Here is a 21,970-nt window from a genome sequence, read left to right as displayed (position 1 = left end):
AGAAAAGGAAACTTTTTTTTTTTTTTTTTTTTTTTTTGCCAGCCTTTTTAGTACGACTCGATATGTAAACAGACGCATATAATAAAGCGAACTTTTTACACGCGTACTTACGCGCGATAATATTCATATACCTACAAGCGCAATGCATGCTTTGCATGTGCATGTGGCTGCCTTCGTGTTTGCGCGCGCACGGCCCGGTGCGGACCTATGCAACGCTGTGCCGTGTGTTCGTCCCCCACTTTTTAGTTATTTTTAATTGTGATGACTTCATTAAACGAAACGCAGCTCTTGTGTTTTTAAGCTTTGCGCCTACGCATCCTTCGCCTCGCGCGCGCACCAGCATATACGTACAAAGTGCATTTATATGTATATATACATAGTGCGTACATATATATGCGCGCGCGGCACCTTTTTTCCGCATCCCTTTGCCCATTTTTTTAGTCATCAATGTTTATGTTTATACTTACGCCATATTTACGTCGTATTTGCATCACATTTGCGTCATATTTACGTTATATTTACGTTACATTTACGTTATATTTACGTTACATTTACGTTTATATTTACGTTTATATTTATGTTTATATTTACGCCCATTTTTATGTTTTTTTTTTTTTTTTTTTTTTTTTTTTGCACATCCCATTTGGTACCACTTTGTAGCTTTCTAGCCGACAGCGCCGGTGTTTTTCCCCCCCTGATTGGATAAGCACTGGGTCGCGTCGCCCCCTTTTTAGCCGCACCGCGTTTGCGCGCGAGCGTGTACATACATAGGTGCGGCCGTACATGTGCATACGCATACGTGTTTGCGTGCCCCTCTATACGCGTTTGCGTACGCATAGTGTTTACGCACCTACACGTTCTTGCATACGCGCGTGCGAATCTTCACATGTAATGTGCCCCCTACCCCCCGCCGAAAAAAAAGAGAGAGGAGCCTAGGGGTAACAACTTTTTTCGGCACTTTTTTTCGGCACGTTTTTTTGCAATTTTTTGGCATTTTTTTGCACATTTGCAGCATTTGCAATATTTGCATTTTCTGCAGTTTTGCATTTTCTGCAATTTTGCAGTTTTTCCTTTCCTGCCCTCTCACGGGGACAACCGAGCGAGCTGCTGAGTGGAAGTCCAGAAGGGAGCCACCGTTCAGGTGCGTCCATTTCTTCGGCGGGTTAGAAGCACAGTCGGGAGAGACTCGCCGGTACGCCGCTCAAGAGGAAGGAGCGAAGAGGAGGAGCTGCATTCAGACCAGATTATAATTATACACATACATAGCTGTAGTGATCTCCCCCTTTTGACGGCGAAGGGGCGCACCCAGCAAGCAAACGAAGCAACCCGGGAGCGCTACGCGAACGTAGAGTGCCGCGTGCAAAAAGGTACATACTATATATACCCACACAGGCACCCGTATACACTCGTGCAGGAAAGAATAATGGGCTCACGAGCCACCATTAGCGTCAACCAAAAAAAATGGAAGATACATCATATAATGCATACATGAGCGAAGTGCAATCATCCAACACGATATATAACGACGCGAACGAGAAGGAGGCGAGGGACAATGAGAGCGCCATCAACAGTTATAACTTCAGCCAGACGATTAACCCCTACTACGAGTACGTGAATGATGAGGCCGCCGCTGCTCACAGGGGGGAAGGCGACGCAGACACTGTAAAGGTGGCCAGCACCTACGGGAGTGTGGGCAAGCCGGCCATGAGCAACATGACCAATGTGAGCGGCATGACGAATGTGAGTGGCATGACCAACGTGAGTGGCAGCCCCAGCGCCAACTGCCCGGAGGACCCCCTGAAAAACGGCTCCTTTGACCCTAGTGCATCTACCAACAGCGGAAACTATCAGCACCACTTAGTGCATAATTACATGTACAGCCAGAACGGAGGAAACCTCAACGGTGGTGGTGGCAGTAGCGGCGGGATTGGTCCCCCTCAGGAAGAGGGCAACCCCAATGGACCCTCGAGCAACCCCCCCAATGGAATTGATGGCAACGTGGGGAAAGGTGCAGAAGATGAAGAGAATGTTGGAGGCCAGGAAGTCTCCTTCGAATCAGCCAATGGAGAGTACGCAGATCAAATGGGCCACCAAAATGGCATCCCCATGAGTAACCAGTTTTCCCATTTTGAAAGTATAACAGATGTGAACCGAACGAATGGAAGTAACCACCACCACCACACCCCCTACGATGCGGACTTCATAGGTAGTGACAATCCGGCGAATCTGGTTGACTACGAAAAGAGAGGAGGCAACAGCAGTGACATCCCCCCAGGGGTTCTAGAGTATCTTAATTATTATAGGAAGTATGGCAATGGGTATAGCAATGGGTATGGCGGCGGGGAGTTCGAGGGACGCGCGTTCGGAAGTGGCGGCCATGTGAATGGATCCCATGTGAAAGACGCCAACGAGAAGGAAGGAGAGTTTTACCCGATGAATGCCGCCTCCCCCCCCAGGGGTTCAGCCCTATTGAACGATGGCGGCAAGGGTGAAGAAAACGCCGGAGAGAGTAGAATGCAGAGGAGCAGCATGGCGTACCACCACTCGCCCAGCAAGTACTTTGAGGGCCGAGTCCCCGGGGGGATGATGCCCACCTATGGGAAGGACAAAATGGTGGGCATGGCGAATGGGATGACGAGCGGCATGTCAAACGGGATGGCAAACGGGATGGCGAGTGGCATGTCGAATGGCATCCCAAACGGACACAACCTCATCAACGCGAACGCAACGTCGACCACCACCACAACCTCCACCACGGCGACGAGCAAAGATGCCAATTACTATTCCTCGCTGCGCCACGAACACAGCAGCAGTAGGGTTTTCCCAATCGGCGAGTTTAACCAAATGGGGGAGGAGGAAGAGGAGGCAGAAGAGGATGATGAAGACGGCGGGAAGAAATGGCAACGCTTTAACAACCAGAGGTCAGCGAACGGCGGTTTCCCCATGATGGGCGCCACCAACAACGGTGCGGGCAACGGCTTCCACAATGCTGCCGCTATGCATAGTGCCAACCAATTTAGCGAGCCAAACGACTATTACCACAATGGCATGTACGGCACGAATGGCGGAAACGGGATGGGAGGTGACCGAATGGGGAGCGATCGAATGGGCGACCGTCGCATGGAAGAGCCCGTTTCTCCAGTGCAGACGCAGATGGGCAGGGGGTACTACCACGGACTTAACCTCAACGACTATCGTAAGTTAAACAAGGGGATCACCAAAGGCGCGAGAAGAGGAAGGAAGAAGAAGAGCGAGAGTGGCATAGGAACCATCGCCGCCACCGGAAGAGAAGAGCACACCATGCGGAGCTGCAACAGCCGCCGCAGCAGTCGCCGCAGCAGCCACCGCAGCAGCTACCGGAGCAGCCGGCGCGGCAGTCGTGTGAGCAGCCACCGGGGCAGCCGCCGGAGCAGTCGGCGCGGCAGCGGCATCGGCACCACGCTGGGCGCCGGCCTCGCCGCGAGCGTCATCCCCAGCATGAGTGCAAATCATGGCAGCGGTGCGAACCACGGTAGCGGCATGAGTGCAAACCACAGCAGCGGCGGTGCGGCCAGCTACCCCGCGAGCCGCGCGCTGCCCACCCTCGTCAACAATCAAGCCAAGCCGAGGAACAACTACCATTTCTTCAACGCCTCCTTCTCATTTGTCAAAAGGGAATATAACTTTAACTCTAGCATCCGAAGGAATTACATTTCTTTTAGGAATAATTATTATGGGAATAGGAAGCTGTGGCTGAAGCTGAACATGCGAAAGCGTGCAGGCGGGTGTCCCTCCCTGGCCGTGCCCTCCGCAGTCGCAGCGGTTGATACGGTTGGCATTACGGGTGCCGCTAACCACGCTAACCTAGCCAATACCGCTACCCCCGCTAGCATGGCTGGAACGGCCGCGAGAGGGGAGGGGAGAGGCTACTACCAAATGGGGGGTAGCTTTGGCCCAAGTGGAGACCCAGCAGGAACGGCCGTGAACTCCTTTCCCTATGCCAGGGGGGGAGCAGTCAAAGGAGGAGTGGGAGGAGTGGGAAGAGGCAGAGGAGCGGAGCAGGACGAAAACGATATGATGCTAATGATGGGAGTGATTAACCCAGAAGACGACGAAGAAACTTACAGCATGGGCAAGAATGTGAAGAGGAGGAGGAGGAAGAGACGAAAGGGAGTGCTCACGGTAGTTAACAATAAGACGAAGGGAACTCGTGGCAGGAAGAGACTAAATACAGATGATAGTAGGAGGACAGTTGGAGGCGTAGGAAGAGGAAGGGGCAGAGGAAGAGGATCCGGGCTAAACCGAGCAACAACCACAACGTCGAGCAGACTGCACAACAGCTCACTAGGCATGCGCATGAGTGGCGGTACCGCCCGGGGGGGCAGCACCGTGACCCACAGGTACAGGAGCTCCTCGGCCATGCGGCACGCCGCGAGCAGAGGCGGCAACAGTGGAGGCGCTAACAGCGGCAGCTACAACCACTACGGGGTGGACCACCACTGCGGTGAGGACCCCCGGCTGGTGGACGACTTGGAAGACGAAACGTTCCTGCACGACGTCGCCAGGGGAAACAAAACGGATGACGAGTGCATTTACAGGGACGGCAGAAGAAGGCGCGCGCAGAAGGTGGAGGAGCGGGAGAGCAAAGTGAACCTCTGCGGCGACCACGTGCACATGTGTAAATACCTCAGTGACGACGACCTAACCTACGAGCCGTATTGCAACTACTTCTTCAAATCCGATGATAACATCAGCGTGGCTAGCTACTTGAGGTTTTTTAAAATTGTGAATAAGAAGAGACTTAAATTGAAGGCCAACCGCATGTCCCCCAAGGTGACCTTCAACTACGATACCTTCCTCACCTCCATCGTCAGCACCAATGAGTGGAAGCGCCGGGTGGAGGCCCAATCGAAAGGGGAGGAAGGGGCCCAGCGGGGGAGCGACGCGAACGAGGCGGAGGCCGGCGCGAAGGAGCAGCCCAACGAGGGGGACGCCGCCAAAGGGGGAGAAGAGGGAGCGGCAGGCGAAGCGGGAGCGGCAGGTGAAGCGGAAGAAGCAGGCGAAGTAGGAGAAGCGGAAAAAGCGGAAGAAGCCAATCAAACCAACCAAACCAATCAAGCAAACCAAACCAGTCAAACCAGTCAAGCGGATCAAACCAACCAGCCCAGCTTGGAGAGGCGTACCCTCCAGCAGCTGCTCCAGGAGGACAGCGAGGACCTGCTGGAGTGCACCCAAATAAGCCCCTCCTTCCTCTTCCTCGTTCACGACAGCACCCTGGTGACGTGCTTAGAGAACATCCTCAAAAATAAAGTCGTCAGAACAAAGTACATAGACTGCCTTCGGGGAGTGCTGCTCCACTTGAGGGAGAAATTTGGCGACGTAGTGTTGTCCCCCCAGTTCCGTGGAAGAAGGGGTCGCCGACTGGCCCATCATTACAACGAGGTGGGGGGGGGAATCATCACCCAAGGGGAGTTGGAGGATGGTGGCAAGCAATTCAAGCAGGGATATGAGGAGGAAGAAGAGAGTGGTGCTACCGCTAGAGGAGGAAGCATGCTGCATATGACCGGTGCGAGTAGTGCACTCATGGGTACAGAACACACGAGAAGGTATAAAGGAAGAAACGTAGATGTAGGAGCAGATGGTCGTCGCGTTGGAGCGGCAGGTGATGCAGACGCGGGGGCGGCAGCTACAACCGCGAGTGGTGCTGCAACAACCCATGGGGGAGAAAGAAGACGAATGAGAGGCAGTGGAAGTGGTCGTGGAGGCACATCATCCGGCCATACGAACAGACGTGGAAGGGGTAGCGGCATGCATTCAGGCCGAGGAAGAGGCCGAGGAAGAGGCCGAGGAGCAGCCGCCGCCGCCGCCGCAGCAGCAGCAGCAGGAGGGGGAGCACATGGCAATGCAGCCAACGGGTACTCCCTGAGGAGGAAGGGAGCCAACGGAGAGAAATTCATTTATCGCAATTTCGAGCAAAAGTATAATAATAAATATTTTATTAACGACGATGCGTACCCCACGAAGGAGGCCTGTATGAGTGGAAAGAGGAGGAAGAGTCACCAAGAGCAGCAGCAGATGCAGCAAATGCAGCAGATGCACCTGCAGCAAGGGGGTATGCCCGGTCAGGCCATGAACCCATCGATGCAGCAGCAGATGCAGATGCAGCGCTTCTACAACAGAGGAGCAGAGGGGGACGACTTCGAAGACATGGATCCCATGAGACTTCACCCGCATGTGATGAGAGGAGATATGAGCGGCGGCAACCTGATGGGCAGCAGCGGAAACCCCCTCAACGGAATGAACTACAACGAGCACATGAACGTGAGCCACTTCTACATCAAGGGGGAAATGAAGGATGGCCACGATGGAGGAGGCTACGGCTACGAAATGGACGAAATGGGAAGGAGGAAGGCCGCAGCAGGAGGAGGGGTGCACATTATAGAAGAACAGAACGGAGGTGAGCATGGCGATTACCATCACCACGGAATGATGGTAGACATCAAGGATGAGCTGTCGATGGAGAACGGTCATCACGAGCAGCATGGGTTGAGGATGAGCACCGCCACTGGTACGGCTACCTCCCCACCTGGTATGGACACCGATGGGGGAAAAAATAGCTTCGGAGGAATGGGCGGTGCGACTGACGTGGGGGGGGGCGCGGCCGGAGGGCTGAACGGCTCATCCTCCACGAACGATAACAGCATGATGGGGATGAGCGGAATGAGCGGCGTGGGCATAGGCGGCGTCGGCGTGGAGGGGAAGATCGAGTACAAGAACAATGCGCACCAGAAGGTGGAGGGGAAGGAGAAGGTGAAGAGGAGGAGGAGGAGCCACTTCAACAGAAACAACCACGAAATGATGAAGGCCTACGGTGGCATGTTGAAGGAAAACCCAAACAGTTTTATGTATAAGAATTTATCGATGCAAAAAAAGGCAAATAATTACTCCTGTTTGAACTACAAGGAAATAAAGGACCTGCTGAAGGACCTGACTGTGCTGAAGAGTGGTGCCAACTGGAAGACCTACAAGATGGAAGATGTGCCTAGCGAGTTATATAAGAACATTCGGCCCATTAACCAGCGGGTGACTGGCTTTAAGACCGTGTTGCTGGTGGACGAGCTGTTCGAGAGGCTGTGGGAGTTCCCCAGCACGGACATCATCAAGGTGCGAACCGTCACGCGTGGGGACCAGTTCATCGGCGACATCCGCATAGACTTTTACTACCGCCAGAGCGAGCGCACGCTGTGCCGCGCGTGCGGCCGCCACATCCTCAAGCAGAAGTTCGCCACGGAGCACTACCAGAGGAACATCAGTAAGTAGTTAGCGGCCGGGCCAGCGGCGCGCTTAGCGGTGCGGCTAGCAGATCAGTTAGCGGCCCTGTTAACAGATCTGTTAGCGGCCCAAATAGCACCGCGAATAGCACCGCGAATAGCACCGCGGATAGCGCCGCAGATAGCGCCGCAGATAGCACCGCGGATAGCACCGCAGATAGCACCGCAGATAGCGCCGCAGATAGCGCCGCAGATAGCGCCGCAGATAGCACACCTCCCCATCACCCCCGTCACCCCCGTCCACCTCCCCCCTTTGCAGACTGCTGGAAGGAAGTCATGTGGAGACTGGGCATCCCCGAGTTGCATTACTACAACTCAGTTCGTAACGAGTAAGCGCTTGGAGCGAGGGCGAGCGTCCTCCGCGCCACGCCCCGGGCTCTTGTGCCCATCGGAAATTTGCTAATCTGTGTATCTGCCCATCGGAAATTTGCTAATCTGTGTATCTGCCCATCGGAAATTTGCTAATCTGTGTATCTGCCCATCGGAAATTTGCTAATCTGTGTATCTGCCCATCTCATCACCGCTTCCCCCCTTCACCACACCGCTCCCCCCGCAGCTTCTTCGACGCGCGGATCCTGAACATGGAGAGCAACAACGAGCAGGCGCTGCTGGACCGAACGCTGACGCTGTACAATCAGGAGCTGATCAAGAAGGCCACGGACTTCGTCAACGACGAGCTGAAGTACTACGAGGAAAACGTCGTGACCAAGCCCAGGAAGACCAAGGGAGGAGGAGCCAACCAGTGCTTCGAGCTGGACATCCTCATCCTCGACGACAATAACATTATCCTACCAACGGTCAAGAACGAGTTGGACGAGCCCTATTTTGAAATCTCAGGCATTTACCCAAATAACGGATTCCCAGATGAGAATTACTCAAAAAATTTCTGCTTCATCAAAATTACTTTTAATAAGCTTGGAGGGATGGTTCTGCGCGATTTGTTTACCCTTGAATGTGAGTTCCTGGTAGACTGGGGAGACAACCTACTCATCCAGGCGAAGAAATACACCCTCCATGAAGTTTACCAGTCGTCCGAATCGCATGATATTAATTTGAGGAACCTATATGACCAAGGGTTTGCCTATTTACGTTGCAACATCCCGCAGAAGAGCAATGGAAAGGTAAATTTAAAAGTGAGGATCCCCAAGACGGTGTGGCATTACTGGGAGGCTATCACAGATGAGACACTCAAAATTAACTACGAATTTTTAGATAAGCATAATGTGCATAGGCATCTGCTCTTCTGCTCCTACTTAGATAACGTGAATAAGAACTTCACCGCCTATGTTAAGAGCTCCTCCAAGGGGGCCGTCTGCGGCAGCAGCTACGGTTTGGGTAACGACGTGGGCAGCTGCAACGACGACCGGGGGGACCTCCCGATGGATCATCCGATGGATCATGGGATGGACCTCCCGATGGATCATCCGATGGATCATGGGATGGACCACCCGATGGATCATACACTGGATCATGGGATGGATCACCCGATGGATCATCCGCTTGACCATCCGATGGACCACCCGATGGACCACCCGATGGACCACCCCATGGATCATCCACTTGACCACCCGCTTGACCACACCATGGATCACTCGATGGATCATCCACTTGACCACCCGATGGACCACCCGATGGACCACCCGATGGACCACCCCGTGGACCACTACCCGCCTTACCCGTCGCACCACCACCCGCACCACAGCGGCAACGGACCCAGCAGCATCCCCTTCGACTACCCCAAGATGGAGGAGGACTACTCCCACAGGTCTTCCATCATCGAGGGGAAGAAGCCCAAAGGGGGAAACACCAACAGCAGCGGCAGCGGCAATGCCAGCGGCAACAATGGAGGTAGTGCCGGCGCAAACCACCACTCATCGGAGCACCTCTCCGGAGGAGGCAAGGCCATGCATTACGGCTACGGTTCTTCCAAATCTGACATCAACCTCAGCAGCGGCATGAACAGCGGGAGGGTCATGTACTGCCAGAGCAATTCCTACGGCAGCCTGGATTACTCCCTGATGAATAACCTCCCCCACCAGAGCTACCCCAGCTACGGCATGAGCAACCTGCAGAACGACTCGGACACTAACTGCTCCAAGACCTTCGACCAGTACAACGCCCACCTGGAGCTGAACTATTAGGGGAGCGGGGGAGCGGCGGAGCGAAGCGAAGCGGTAGAGATGAGAATCGAAGCGAAGTGATGCGAAACGAGGTGATGCGAAACGAGGTGATGCGAAACGAGGTGATGCGAAACGAGGTGATGCGAAACGAGGTGATGCGAAGCGAGGTGATGCGAAGCGAGGTGATGCGAAACGAGGTGATGCGAAACGAGGTGATGCGAAGCGAGGTGATGCGAAGCGAGGAGCCTCCCTTTCCCCATGACAACACCCACGTGCGTGCGAGCGCACCTGTACGGCAACAGCCACGCTGGTGGCTGTACTCACCATGTTTGCCTTTGTGTGCACTTCTAATTGCTTGCCTTTACGTGCTCTTCTAATTGCTTACCTTTCGGTAGACTTCTAACTGCTTGCTTGTTTTTTTTTTTTTTTTTTTCGCGCAACAAACCCCCACATGCACGTCGCGCCGCTTCTGCCCCGCACCTCTGCACCTCGGAGAGGGGGAGACCAACCCAGGCCCGCAGAGAGAGACAGCAGTGAGACAGCACTGATAGGGTTGTGATGGGCTATGATGGGCTATGACAGGCAGTGATGGTCTGTGATGGGACCGTGACAGGCTACGAACGGACGCGATAGGGCGGCGACCCAGGGAGACCCCTTTTCCCCTCCCCCCTCTCATACCGTGCGGGCAACGCGCGGGGGGCTGTCAGACGGCAGAAGGCAGAAATGCGCTTCCATTTTGTTTGATTAATTTTTCCTTGTGTTCATCTGCTTTTCTTTTTTTTTCTTTTTTTTTTCTTTTTTTTCTTTTTTTCTTTTTCTTTCCTTCCTTCCATTTGAACGTGGGTGAGATAGCAAGTGCAGCGACGCGAAGCGAACCTTTCAAACGCAGCTGAGCAAAACGAAACTTTTTCTTTTTAACACCCCGCGTGAACTTTCGCCACGTTGAATTCTTTCCTTTTTTAAATAAAATATCCCTCCTATTTGATCTGCCTTTTTTGGCATACCGGCAAGCCATGCACATGTGCTGTACTGTCTTCCCAATTTGAAAGGGCTCCTTTTTCCCCTTTGAAGGCCGCGCCCCACTTGGGGGCCTCCCCCAGTGGCTGTTCTGTCTTAACTGGGAGGATGAAGCGGTTAAGCGAAGCAGTTAAGCGAAACGGTTAGGCGAAACAGTTTGACGTAGACTTAATGCAAAATCGAAACAAGGGCATATAAACACATACACGTGGCGGGCGCGTCCGCAGGGGGCTCCGCCCTGCCGGCTCGTCACACTCCATGGGGATGCTCGCTGGGAGGCGGTTTTCGAGCAGAAAAAATTGCATTCATGGCGCTCTGGAGGAGGCTACCCCCGCGTGCACGCTTTAAAAAACAAAGGTGGGGGAGCCGCGCCTATATATGCCACACGTAGAAACGGCGCCCCCACGTACAAACACGCATTGGCCAAATGGGCACAGCGAGCAATCTCCAGCAACGGCTGCCCACCGCTACCCATCTCTACCACCGCTGCCGCGCCGCCACCCACCGCTACCCCCCCTAGTAGTCGGAAGAACTGCTCTCCAGCTCGTCAAAGTTCTCATTCGGGATGTTCGCGAGCATTACTAAAAAAAACAAATTCTGCTGTAGCCGCTCGAACAAGGGGATGCACTCGTTCTTCAGTCCCTCTTTCATGAACTGATTGATGGCATGAAAAAGGTGATCGTTTTCGTCAATTCTTTTTTTTATTTTTTTTTTTATAATTTGGTTAGACTCATCTCCGTCATCCGAGTTGGCACAGCTGGGGGTCTTCCGCTCAGCCGCGCGCGGGTGCTTTCTCCGCGGGGGGTCTCCTCCGTTGGGGTGGCCAGTCGCTTCTCCATTGGGGTGGCCTGTCACTCCTCCATTGGGGTGGCCTGTCACTCCTCCATTGGGGTGGCCTGTCACTCCTCCATTGGGGTGGCTAGTCACTCCTCCATCCGTCGGTGCCGCCACACCTACTGGTACCTCCCCCTGATTGGAGACCTCCCCATTTGCACAGTTCACTTTCCCCACCCCTTCGGCGGCCATTCCACTTGCCCCGTTACACTCTAGCGGATTACTCTCCAGGGGGGGTGACCCCACAGTCACTCCTGGTTCCCCCCCACATGATGCACTCCCATCTGCAGTACAAATCGACGCCTGCACGTTAGTCGTGGGGATACTTTCGCTTCCTCCCCCATCCTGCGTCAAAACGGCACGTTCGTTGGGATTTTTTAAAACTGACTGAAATGAGAAGCTACTCTTCTGCTGCTCGATGGTACTGATTAACACATTTGGGTCGTCACTCGGTCGGGACTCTCCTTGTTCACTTGGTCCATGTAAGGAGAGCACACTGGTGCATGCGTCACCACTGTGGCTGCCTTGGTGGGCGGAGCTAACACCTCCATCATGGGTATCTATTAGGTCTCCGTTCCCGCTTCTAAAATTTTGCATTTCTCCTTCACCAGTTGGCTCTAAACTGTCCGGCTGCCCCTTCGGTTGGTTAACGTCACTTCCGTTGTCGCATGGGGGTTGCTGGGTGGGCGGCGAGACACGCGGTTCTGTTAGATCCGTCGATTGAGCTGCCGAGTGCTCCCCCTCTCCTCCCGCAGGGTCACTCACCTCGGTCGGGCCCACAAGCGCCTCCCGCTCGCTGCCCCCGTTGCCACCCCAGTTAGTAGTCGCCTCTTCCGTTGCTAAAATGTCAATCGGGGTGCCATCACATCGTTCTTCTTTCTCACTGCTGTGGTTAGCCAAGAGGTAGCCTTCGCTCCCCTCAGCGGGTCCCTCCCTCTCTGGGGTGTCACCACCACTCAATGCAACGAGTCCATTTCCACCTGCGCACTGCTCGCCATTTTTCTTCCCGTTGTTACATTCACCCAAATGAATGTCACTTGTGGGCTCCTCACGATTTGCTTCTGCGGGACTCGTTTTAATCACTTCATTTTGTTTTTCATCGTTAATTAAGAATCCCATGCTTCATACTTTGACATGGCTAATGGGGGGAATATGGTTTGGAAAAAAAAAAAAAAAAAAAAAGGACGATGCGGCATGCAGGTGCTTCGCGTCACATGCTACATGTTTCGTGGGAGTTACAGGCGGGGGAGCGGCGAGTGAGTGGCGAGTGAGTGGCGAGTGAGTGGCGATTAAGCGGCGAGTAAACGGAGCGTACGCAACAGGGGGGAAAATACCAAACGGGGGTATGCGGCTGGTATGCTGAGGTTGGCAGAAACGCTCATAAGCGCTATGCGTACGTTCACGCTGGGGCGCGTCGACGGGGAAAATAGCCGTTCGTAAAGGTTGCCGGGAAAAGGAGATGCACGTTAAAAGGGGGAAACGCGAAAAAAGGGATATACGTAAAAGGGGAAACGAGTTAAAAAAAAATAAAGGGGGCGCATATCAAAGGAGCTGGTTGGGAAAACTTTTTTTTTTTTTTTTTTTTTTTTTTTCAAATTATGCACGCGTGGTACCTGCGTAGTTGTACTTACGGACGGCACAACGCATCTGCTGTTGCGTTGCCGTACCTTTCCTGGGGGGACAGTACAGCGGGCTAGGCAACTGGGGGAAGTGCGCACGAGGTGACCGAGCAACGAAACGGCATTAACGCAACGCGAGTTGACGGGTGAGATTATTTCCCGCGTCATCCTGTCACTCATTTGGGTCATATTGCATACGTGGGATGCTCCCAAGGAAAAAAAAAATTGCGAACAGGATGCAACGTACCACCCCACGTGTTTAACTTGTTCTTTGGAGGGAATAAGGGGGGAGGAGCCGTGCGCGTGTGGGTTTACCGCTTCACCAGCCGCGACCCAGTCGTAGGAGCGGCAACAACGGCCACCCCACGGGAAGGCCAAACGGGGGCCACCTCTCCTTCAACTAACACGTCAAACGGTTAAGTCGGCAAAGGGTGGCGGCCCATTTTCCGCTTCTAACGAATGGCAGAAACGCACGTCTCATCTACCCGAATTACATGCAACGTGGAAGTAGAGCACAATGAGTCCCTCCCCCAGTGAGTTAACACCCCACCTTGTGTGGAACCTCAAAAGGGGAAGTGAAAGCTTTCTCTAGAAAGGGAAACCACTTTAGGGAGGGGGAGAGCATGCCGGACGAAATAAAACCATTTGCTCATGTCCACCCGTTTAACCAAACAATCTGCACGTGTTCATATCTCCGCAGTTGTGCCTTTCCGCATAGATGTTACCTCCTCGCGCAGTTGCTTCTCGGCCATCCTCCGTAATACCACAGGTTATTCTGCTTACCTGCGAATGAGGCTAACTTCCCCTCTCGAAGGAATCCCCAACCAGGTTAACCTAACGTAGGAGAGGATGGCACATATACTCACTACTTCTCTTTACCATGTGAACACATGGGGGGTGTAACACATCGAACGACGTGCGCTGTGTGGCTCTCCCACGCCAACATGTAGGGGTCCACGAGTGAAGCCGCGCTTTGGAAAAAGTTTCTTTAAAGGGCATTGCTAAAGGGTATTGCTTATTAAAGGTAAGAAATAATGTCGGACGGAAAAATTAAAGAAGTGGGGGAGCGGCGTGCTGCTCTACCCCGAGGGGTCTATAAAAAAATACTAAAAAGGACAGGAAAAAAAAAAAAAAAAAAGGAGGAAGAAGAAGAAGAAGAAGAAGAAGGCAAAGGGGAGGGAGGACCCCCCCCCCGTGGGCACTCTCCTCCGTAGGTATACACCCCCTTTGTGCGCGCCGGGACTAGCTCGAGAAGACGATCTCGGGGGCCGCGTCCAGCACGGTGAAGGTGCTCATCTGATCCTTGTACTCCTCCAAGTCGAGGAGGAGGTCACCGTTGACGTCGAACGAGGAGAACAGGAACTGCAGGTTGAGGACGAGCGAGGAGTCCACGTGGAGGTCCTCCCGGATGTATTTGAACAGGGCCTCCCGCTCGCTGCCACCACTGCTACGACTGCCACTGCCACCACTGCTACCGCTACCGCTACCACTACCGCCACCGCCCCGCAGGAAGGCACGCAACTTTCGGTACGCCGCCCCATCGTGGCTGATATAGAAGAGCAACTCCGGCAGGTCGATGCGGCCGTCCAAATTCAAGTCCAGCTGGAGGAAGTTGGCCAAGTGGTCGATCTGCAGGAGGAGGCACAGCTGGAAGTCTTGGAACTCCTCAAGCTGCAACTTCCCATCGTCATTTGTGTCCCACTTTTTTTTTTCATTTTTTAAAAAGTTTTTCACCAAGGATTGAACGAGCTCATCCCTTCGTGTGAAGAAGTACTCGTCTGCATCTTCCCCTACGTCGTTCGCCACGTCGTTCGCCACGTCGTTCGCCGCATCTCCCGCCGCATCTTCCGCCACCTCCTCCGCCACGTTGCCCAGAAACTCGGAGAAGTAAATCTCCAGGTAGTTGCCAATGGCAGCCCCCTCCACTTGGTTCTCCTCATCAAAAAGAATTTGAATGAGCTTGACGTAGTTAAAGTCGTAGGAATTTAGGGACAGGAACTCCACGTAGTCAATTCTTTGGTCCTTGTTTACGTCGAAGAGGTCGAATAGGTAGCTCAGCAGCTTCTCACTGATGCTCCTCATTTTGGAAAGTATGCTCACGTTCCTTTTGAACTCGTTCAGGTCTATGGCGCTGTTGCTGTTGCTGTCCAGTTTGTTAAATATCAGGCGGGCCTTGGCCAGGATGTGCTCGTTCAGCGCGGGGTTGTTCGTGTCGACGGTGAAGTCGGTGTGCCGGTTGGAGAGGCGGTCAGAGAGGCGGTCTGCCAAGCGGTCAGTGTGGCGATCTGTTTGGCGATCTGTTTGGCGATCTGTTTGGCGATCTGTTTGGCTACCTGTTTGGCTTTCTTCGTGACTGCCCCACGCGCCCCTCCCCTGCTTCTTATCATTCTTCTCCCCCTGGCGCGCAAGGCCCTCCCGCACACTCCTCCAGTCATTGTGAAAAAAATCCCTCTGCGCGACAGAACCGCCGCATATATAGAGCGACTCCACTTTGTAAAAATTTTTGCGGAGAAAGTCGCACACCCTGCTGGACACTTCCACAGAGAAAAGGTTATTTTTGCGCTTTACAAAATTTTCGGTTAAAAAAAATGCTGCCACGAGGGAAGCGAGCATCAGGGCGTGCGACAGGAGGGCATCGTGTCGAGCCCAAGGGAACTGCAAAAGCTTCATGTTTTCCAAGTTGGTTATAGTCGCCCACGCGGAAATGAGCAAAGTGAGCTCCTTTGGGGAGAGTGACCTGGGCAGGATCCCTCGGCTGAGAGTGAAATTTGCTCCACTTAGCTACTACTAAATGGGGAAGGGAAAAAAAAGCGAACAGGCTGCTACTTCCCCTTGGAAATATTTTACAAACTGTATGGTGAAAACATCCCTCCCTCTTCAAACTGAGGAAGTGAAAATGTGGAAGTGAAGGGATGCTGTGGGGGTTACAGGCGAGTTAATCATTACAAACGCAGGACAGTAGACAGGCGGTGGCAAATGAGAAACAACATCGACAGGGTTGTTTCGAGCAGGGGGTATTTACGTGGAGTGATTAATTACGGCGCACACTTAATCGTGCAAAAAAAAAATCAAATCAAAATAAAGTAAAGTAAAATAAAATAGGTGCACACAGACGGGATAACTCATCACTAGCAGCTATTGCTAATTCGTTTTTTAATTCGATCAGTTAATAACGTCGGAAGGGGGTGAGCGGTAGGGGGCGCTGTCGCTCAGTCAATGGGCACGCCCGCGTCAGCCTATCTGTACACACGTCTACGCTGAGAAGGTCGCATGGGCGAGACTTAACTCAGCGCGCGCGTTTATCGGCAGCGGCGGAGTCTTCCAAATTGTGGAAAGGGCAATCAGTAGGCAAGCAGGTAACTAGGCAAATGAATAAATGAACTCTCAAATTAATAGGTGGTCTGCTAAGCAGAGAAAGCAGCGTGCATGAGCAAATAAATAAATGAAGAGGTGGCTAAAGTGGGGAGCATTCTGGCGCCCAAATGTTTTCTTTAGCGATCAGTGGGGGAGCGGCATTGTTTACATGTGTGCGTACATGTACATAGTACACTGTACATTTATGTTGTGTTTTTATATTGTATTTTTCTATTTTTTTATTTTCTTTTTTCTATTTTATATTGTATATTTTTTTTTTTTTTAGTTGCAGTGAGGAGGGTTTATTTTTTCGCTTTCACCTGACTCTGCAATATTTTTTTTTTTTTTTTTTTTTACACCCGTTTTGGCTAACTCGCGGATGGTTACTAAGGTTTACTCGCGTGTCTGTCGAGTCGCGTCCAGCTACGCAGTTAAGTACGTTGTGTGTATAACCGCACTGTGTGTATAACAGCACTGTGTGTATAACCGCCCTGTGTGTATAATCGCATTGTGTGTGTAGCTGCATTGGCGTATAACAACATTTCGCGTATAATTACTGTCTGTGAAACCACAATGCGCGCTCGCGGTAGGTATGTTTTTTTTTTGCTCTCCCTTGAGTCTTTCTGGCGGAGGGAAAAACCGCGTGCACACACAGGACAGCACAATTTTTTGGTCCAGGAAAAAAAAAAAAGTATGACCTGTTCAGAAAAAAGGTGAAAATTGAGCATGCTTGCAAGGGTATACATATATGTATATATATATGTATGTATGTATATTTTTTTTTTTTTTTTTTTTTTCGAGCTGCTTTAGCCCTGTTTTACAACTCGCATTCTTCCGCATTGCCAAAATTGAGCACATTCGCGTCCACTTTGCGCGTTTTCTCCCGCACTCTTCACCGCCTCTTTCACAACGCAGACTCCGCGGTCTACATGCGGCATGCCCGCAACGCTTGCTTCGCAAATTCGACAATGCCTTCTGAGGCTTCGCCCTGCGTTGGTCCGGGTTTCCCTCCCCGCGGGGGGTAGCGGGGGATAGCGGTGGGTAGCGGCGGAGTGGAGAGGAACTGGAACGTTCACCCCAGGTGTGCAATCACGCAAAAGTGTGTAAAAACATGCATAAGTATATACATGCGTGCATGCAATTACGAACATGTACTTGCGAACATGCGCATGGCTATACTTACATTTATGCGAGGGTGGGGGAAGAGCAGGGACGCTTCTCAATTTTGCCGCGCGTGCCCGATGGGGGAAAAAATGGGGACCCCCAATGAAACGTTCCCCTATGCAGGGCCATTCCCGTTTGCACGCACCGTTATGATAGGGGCCCAACTTTATTTTTCCTCCCCCTCCACATGCGCTCTACAAAACTGCGGGCAGGGCTAAAAGGTCGAATGGAATTGCCTCCCCAGTGTGAATAACGGTGCGCCTGCATGTTCGCACGGATGTACATACATGTATACCTAATATATATGATGTTATGTATTGCTGGCTCCCCCAGGGGTGCTTCCCCCAGAACGTTGCTTCTGCTGCTTGGAAGCACGTGGAATGCCCCGCTGCGCGAGAGAAACGAATCCGTTACGCGGCAAAAGGGAAATTACCAACGCAGAGCGGCTGCAAAGAGACGTCGTCAATCAGGGATGTAACTACCTAAGAGTACGCCTGCGGAATGGTAGGATTTGGCAGCTTTGCAACCCCCTTAGAAAAAGATGAACAAGTCGATTGGGGCAAAAATCCCCCGCTCTTGGAACAACAGGGCCTGGGGAAACCTCCCCCAAAGTAGGTATGTCTCAACCAACTTTGAGTACAGCCCCTCCAGTACCATCGCCCGATTTAAGGCCATCCCCATAACCGATAGGGATTCTACAAAATGGCAGAAATCGCCTCACCTTGGGGAGACACAACAGACATTCCCAGATAGCAACCAGGCATTTTTCGAGCTAATTAAAAAAAGCGCAAAAGATAAAAAACAAAAGAATGATCTCTCTCTTTGGAACAAGTATTGCAGAGAGGTAAAAATGAGAGTGAACGAAAGGAACATTACCCCCCGGATGATTACGACCTTTTTTACGTTCCTTTCACAGACGGATTATAAAAATGACCGCCTGATTAGTGAGGTGCTAAATCGGTGCATTTTTCGGCTGGGCGAATTTGACCTCGTGCACATGTGTGCCTTGCTGAACGCGCTGGGGCGGATGCGCTTCCGGAGCGCCTACTTTTTGTACGAGGCGCGGAAGAAGTTGCTGGGCGAGGGGGGCGCCTACTTTGAGCGCCATTCGCCTCACTACGTGTGTCTCTTGCTGAACAGCCTGGTAAGGCTGGGCAATCTGGGCAGCAGCGATGGTGGCAGTGGTGGTAGCGATCCCGTTGCGGGTGAAGAGGGGAGTAGCGACGCCATCCCCGGTGAAGATCGCAGCGGTGATGATGGCTCCCCCGAGCGGCAGCTCCTGCCGCGCATGGTTGAGCGAATCCAGCACAGGCGCGCGGAGGAGTACAGCCTGGTGGGGCTGAGCCTCCTCCTGCACAACGTCTCCAAGCTGGGCCTCCACCAGTACTACCACCTCTTCACTCGATTTGAAGAGCACATCGTGAAGGTAAAGAACGACTGGAACATCATCCAGGTGGTGAACCTACTAACCGCGTATGGCAAGACGTCTCGCTTAAGTTTGCCGCTTCTGAACGAACTTTTACATTGCCCTGCACTCCAAGGTGGGAAAAACAACCGAAACTGCTGCGTTCATCATTTGGCGAGACTACTAAACGTGTCCCTTTCGTTTGTGCTGCATGGAAAGGAGAGGAGAGTACCACCAGGGGAAAGCGACTCGTTACGTCAGATTGGTAAACAGTGCGTTCATCTGTTTCGCCAAATGTACAGACAGATGGACACGTGTAGGGGGAAGGACCTGCCTTTGGTATGCCTGATGTTAAGCAGAAATAAAGGACTCATCATTCGAAGGAAGGAACAGAGTGACACTGGGGATTCCCCCTATTTGATCTTCTCCCCTCCAAAGAGTACCCTCAATAACCTGTTTGCAAAAATAACAACTGGGGTGAAGATACACATTAACAGGTACAACCATGTGCAGCTATCCACCGTCCTTTACTGCTACGCGAGTTACGACATCTTAGATAGGACCCTTTTTTACCTGATCAAGGTCAGGTGCTTAAAAACATTTTCATCCTTTGGGCAGAAGTCCTTTTCCTTCCTCTTCAGCGCATTTAAACGTATGAACGTGGAGGATGGCGTCTTCGAAACGTCTTGCCTAAATAAGATGGCCCAGCTGGGCCACTTTAGCTGCGTGCAAAGCTTTGGGTTGGCCCTCTCGGCGTACGCCTCCGTGCGGGGGGAGCGGCAGCGGGAGGACCTTTCCCGTTTGGTCCTTTGGAACTTCAGCAAAGTTGTCCCCAGTGTAGATGCTTCCAAGGGGGCGTCCCTTAACGTCGATGCATCCAGGGGGGCACCCCTCAGCATCGCCACTTCCAACGTGGCTGCCCCCAACCTGGGCGAGCAGATCAGCCGGCTGACGAGCCTCCTCGCCAAGGTGAGCAAATTCCCCCGCGCGGAGGCGCTGGACCTCCTGGCGAGTCGCTACCCAAATTACGAGCACACCCTGTCAACGGCCAACTGCACAAGTCTCCTCACGTCAGTGGCCACCCTGTGTGCCAGTCTAACAGAAAAGGAAGACAAGCCCTCCTGGAGGGGCTACTACCACTTTGTAAATTCCCTAACGGAAAAGATCCTTGCAGATAGCAATTTGTACAGACGCAAAGATCTCTTAGTAAGCTTCCTACACGGCGGAGGGAAAACCTTCCCCTCTTTCGTCAAATGCACCAGAGTGGACGAGAGAAAAATGTTTTATTTTGCGAAGATTCTTAGAACTCTTTTGCCGCATGTGTATCCTTTCATTGGAGCAATGGACATGGGGGAAGTGGCCGTGCTGGTGGAGGGCCTCAGCAAGGAGAACTACTCCCGGGAGGCCATGGCCGCCGTGGGCTCGGCGAGTGGCGTGCGGCTGGACGAGCTCGGGGCGGCGGTGCTCCGCAGGGTGAAGCGGCTGCTGCGCGGGGAAGCAACCGAGGAAGAGGCAGATGAGAACGCGCCCAACATACGAATCGCCAGCGCAGCCACCGTGTGGAAGGGGTTGCTGAGTCTGGGAGTTCACGACGGGGAGGTCTTCCAGCTGATGGTTCAGCGGTGCATCCTCTGCTCGCCATGCCTGTCGTCCCTCACGTCTTTGTCTCAAGCGATAAACTACGTGTGCGTGTACAGCTCAACCAGTGAGCCCACTTTGGGGAAGCGGCACGTGGGGTTGCTGCGCTTTTTGCTTAACGTTGCACACAGGCTGATGGTCAACGAGGGGGTGGTTCATCACAACTGCAATGACAGCTGCAATGACAAGTGCAATTACAGCTGCGGAGAGGAAGGCCTCCTCTCCGAAGAGAACTTAGGCAGATTTACCAGTGAGCCTCTTTGGGGGAAGGCCCTCACAGGGCTATGCGAAGCCGTTATGATGATCCTGCCCCATGTGTGCAACGTAGGGGGGGAGGAACCTGCGGAGTGGTCCCACCCTTCGGACAGCCACCTTCAATCCATTGCATTTCGACCGTTGGGCAGCCCTCCTTTGTTGCATTTTTACCTGACCATTTTGAAAATGACTGAACAAGTCAGGCGAAAAAAAAAAAATCACCATCCCCCATTTCGCAGAGACGAGTTAAGTGACGTGGTGGAACAGATACGTCAGTGCGCGTTGGGCATGCAGATGCGCAGCGCGTACGTGGAGCTTCCCCTCTTCACCGTGCTGGTGTTGGGTGGCGCAGCATCTTCTTAGCGTGGGGGGAGGGACAAAAAGAAAGAAAAAAAGAAGAAGCAACACCCATGCGTTTGGAAGCGAGGCGTACACGTATAACCTACACGTTTGCGGGCGAAATGCACACGTATGACCCTTGCGCATCTACCTAAGGACCATTTTTAAGATGGTGCAGGGGGGAAGATGCCCCCGCTGCAGGTGCCCCAACGGGGAGTACTCTCCGTGGTGGGGTAAAAGAGAGCTTCACTTGTGGGGTGCCTGACCAAATGGCTTCCACCCCCGGCGTAGCCCCACCGTGCGCTCCCGTTCGTGCGTTTTACGAGGGGGTCCCCCCTTTTTGTAGAAGCCCTCCCCTGGATGTCATTTTTGTGATAATGTTATTATTTTATTTTTTTTATTTTATTTTTTTTTTGTTTTTTTTCTCATATGCGGTAACCCTTTTGGGGAGGCAGGCCCCCTCGAGGAACGCCTCCCCGCTCAGCACGTGGCACATTGGGGGTAGGGCGAACCCGTGTGTTTCTCTATAGCCCCCCCCGAAGCGATAATACCAAGCGGGAGTAACGAAACGAACGAGTAGCACAATGAAGCGAACGAGCAGGTACGGTCGAGCGGGAAAGAGAAAAAAGGGGCTCCTAATTGGTTATGAAAAGGTGATGAGCAAGTACCACATTAGGAGTGAGCAGCTGTTGAGCCACTTAGACAAGTGCACCTCATGGCCAGAAGGAGCTCGAAGCAGATGTGCAAAATCGATCATTTCTCAAAAGGAGAGTAGCCTCCTACTGAAGGATGTAACTCACTGGGGCCACAAAAATGAGGAGGCTAACAGAAACTTTCTGCATCGGGTGAAGGACTCCCTGCAGTGGAATCCTCTTAACATTGGGAGCCTTTTCAATTTGGTTCATTTTTACTTTG

General features: G+C 52.7%; 4 protein-coding genes across 4 annotated transcripts, besides 29 other annotated features; 2 read left to right on the top strand and 2 right to left on the bottom strand.

Moving 5' to 3' along the window:
- Positions 1 to 1,461: 1,461 nt before the first annotated feature.
- On the top strand, positions 1,462 to 9,451 carry PVX_082420 (hypothetical protein, conserved; the record flags this gene model as incomplete). The annotated part of the gene is made up of 3 exons (XM_001614035.1): positions 1,462 to 7,291; positions 7,570 to 7,639; positions 7,867 to 9,451. 3 exons carry the CDS (start codon positions 1,462 to 1,464, stop codon positions 9,449 to 9,451), a joined length of 7,485 nt encoding a protein of 2,494 aa, XP_001614085.1.
- Positions 1,597 to 1,646: a microsatellite.
- Positions 2,370 to 2,402: a microsatellite.
- Positions 2,722 to 2,745: a microsatellite.
- Positions 3,850 to 3,879: a microsatellite.
- Positions 5,037 to 5,057: a microsatellite.
- Positions 6,141 to 6,160: a microsatellite.
- Positions 6,388 to 6,417: a microsatellite.
- Positions 6,707 to 6,852: a microsatellite.
- Positions 7,328 to 7,348: a microsatellite.
- Positions 9,452 to 9,903: 452 nt separating the features above from the next.
- Positions 9,904 to 10,025: a microsatellite.
- Positions 10,026 to 10,301: 276 nt separating this feature from the next.
- Positions 10,302 to 10,332: a microsatellite.
- A 459-nt stretch (positions 10,333 to 10,791) lies between these two features.
- Positions 10,792 to 10,849: a microsatellite.
- Positions 10,850 to 10,877: 28 nt separating this feature from the next.
- Positions 10,878 to 10,904: a microsatellite.
- Positions 10,904 to 10,924: a microsatellite.
- A 39-nt stretch (positions 10,925 to 10,963) lies between these two features.
- PVX_082425 (hypothetical protein) lies at positions 10,964 to 12,400 on the bottom strand (the record flags this gene model as incomplete). Its single annotated transcript, XM_001614036.1, has 1 exon — positions 10,964 to 12,400. One exon carries the CDS (start codon positions 12,398 to 12,400, stop codon positions 10,964 to 10,966), a length of 1,437 nt encoding a protein of 478 aa, XP_001614086.1.
- A 1,742-nt stretch (positions 12,401 to 14,142) lies between these two features.
- On the bottom strand, positions 14,143 to 15,570 carry PVX_082430 (hypothetical protein, conserved; the record flags this gene model as incomplete). The annotated part of the gene is made up of 1 exon (XM_001614037.1): positions 14,143 to 15,570. One exon carries the CDS (start codon positions 15,568 to 15,570, stop codon positions 14,143 to 14,145), a length of 1,428 nt encoding a protein of 475 aa, XP_001614087.1.
- Positions 14,292 to 14,333: a microsatellite.
- Positions 14,590 to 14,624: a microsatellite.
- Positions 14,739 to 14,769: a microsatellite.
- Positions 14,834 to 14,860: a microsatellite.
- Positions 15,115 to 15,141: a microsatellite.
- Positions 15,402 to 15,429: a microsatellite.
- An 834-nt stretch (positions 15,571 to 16,404) lies between the features above and the next one.
- Positions 16,405 to 16,429: a microsatellite.
- Positions 16,430 to 16,529: 100 nt separating this feature from the next.
- Positions 16,530 to 16,554: a microsatellite.
- A 1,187-nt stretch (positions 16,555 to 17,741) lies between these two features.
- Positions 17,742 to 21,079, top strand: PVX_082435 (hypothetical protein, conserved; the record flags this gene model as incomplete). Its single annotated transcript, XM_001614038.1, has 1 exon — positions 17,742 to 21,079. The coding sequence occupies exon 1, from the start codon at positions 17,960 to 17,962 to the stop codon at positions 21,077 to 21,079; it is 3,120 nt and encodes a 1,039-aa protein (XP_001614088.1). The 5' UTR covers positions 17,742 to 17,959.
- Positions 18,540 to 18,579: a microsatellite.
- Positions 18,543 to 18,573: a microsatellite.
- Positions 18,780 to 18,837: a microsatellite.
- Positions 20,502 to 20,533: a microsatellite.
- Positions 21,080 to 21,088: 9 nt separating the features above from the next.
- Positions 21,089 to 21,115: a microsatellite.
- A 152-nt stretch (positions 21,116 to 21,267) lies between these two features.
- Positions 21,268 to 21,361: a microsatellite.
- A 235-nt stretch (positions 21,362 to 21,596) lies between these two features.
- Positions 21,597 to 21,625: a microsatellite.
- Positions 21,626 to 21,970: the final 345 nt, after the last annotated feature.

The sequence above is a fragment of the Plasmodium vivax genome, chromosome 12, assembly GCF_000002415.2.
Source record: "Plasmodium vivax chromosome 12, whole genome shotgun sequence".
NCBI classification, from domain to species: domain Eukaryota; phylum Apicomplexa; class Aconoidasida; order Haemosporida; family Plasmodiidae; genus Plasmodium; species Plasmodium vivax.
Note: the sequence above shows the minus strand (reverse complement) of the source record. Positions and strands in the feature narration are given on the sequence as shown.